Here is a 751-nt window from a genome sequence, read left to right as displayed (position 1 = left end):
AATAAAGTTAACAAACCCACTGCTTATGTTCATCCATAATAAATGAATACTTTGAAATCATTTTCAAAATGCATGGCACAGTGTAGTTGTTAATAGTCATTTTGTTATTGAAGTATCCAGAAGGCAGTCCTCAAAAGTAATAAATGGGTTTTGCATTTGAGAAATCTTAAGACATTCAAATGCCCATGTCAGAACACAATTATATTTCTCACATAGAAATATATCTAGGAGTGATAATTATCTTTCTCTTGACAGACAGAAATATGGGTGATTAACAGGAATCAGAAAAATCGTGTTACTTACACTTAAGGATTTTCTGCAGATTCTGTTTGTACTTTGAAAATTATCAGTTACTATTAAAATATAATTTAATAAAATAAATGTAGACATGATTCTTGCAACTTCTTTAATCCTTCCAGAATATGGCATTTCAGGCTGAACAAAAAATAAAAGCAGATATTTTACGAAGCTTGAGTACTGAACAGCTATTCCGGTTATTATCAGATTCAGATTTGAATGTGCTGATGAAGACATTGGGACTTCTTAGAAATCTCCTCTCTACTCGGCCTGTAAGTAAAACCACCCAGGCTTCTAGATTAGCTAGCCATGCATATTCATTGCAAAACGTTGTTCTGTCAGTTCCCATCATCAGCATCTGCTGATGAGTGTGATTCAAACGCCGCTCCTTCCCAGAGAAGCAAGGAGTTGATGTCTGGACCTGTCACCTTCATAGGTGTTCTGAGAGTTGCTT

The 751-nt window shown here is 35.0% G+C and overlaps 1 protein-coding gene across 2 annotated transcripts in view; it reads left to right on the top strand.

Annotated features, from left to right (window-relative positions):
* LOC103607924 (armadillo repeat-containing protein 8) overlaps window positions 1-751 on the top strand; it is a 78,967-nt gene that overhangs the window by 55,288 nt on the left and 22,928 nt on the right. For both annotated transcript variants that reach the window (XM_008592381.1, XM_008592382.1), the window contains one exon: window positions 420-569. In XM_008592381.1, the coding sequence (XP_008590603.1) occupies window positions 420-569 (150 nt within the window). The remainder of the gene's footprint in view (window positions 1-419; window positions 570-751) is intronic.

The sequence above is a fragment of the Galeopterus variegatus genome, unplaced genomic scaffold, assembly GCF_000696425.1.
Source record: "Galeopterus variegatus unplaced genomic scaffold, G_variegatus-3.0.2 Scaffold7852, whole genome shotgun sequence".
Lineage (NCBI taxonomy): Eukaryota > Metazoa > Chordata > Mammalia > Dermoptera > Cynocephalidae > Galeopterus > Galeopterus variegatus.
Note: the sequence above shows the minus strand (reverse complement) of the source record. Positions and strands in the feature narration are given on the sequence as shown.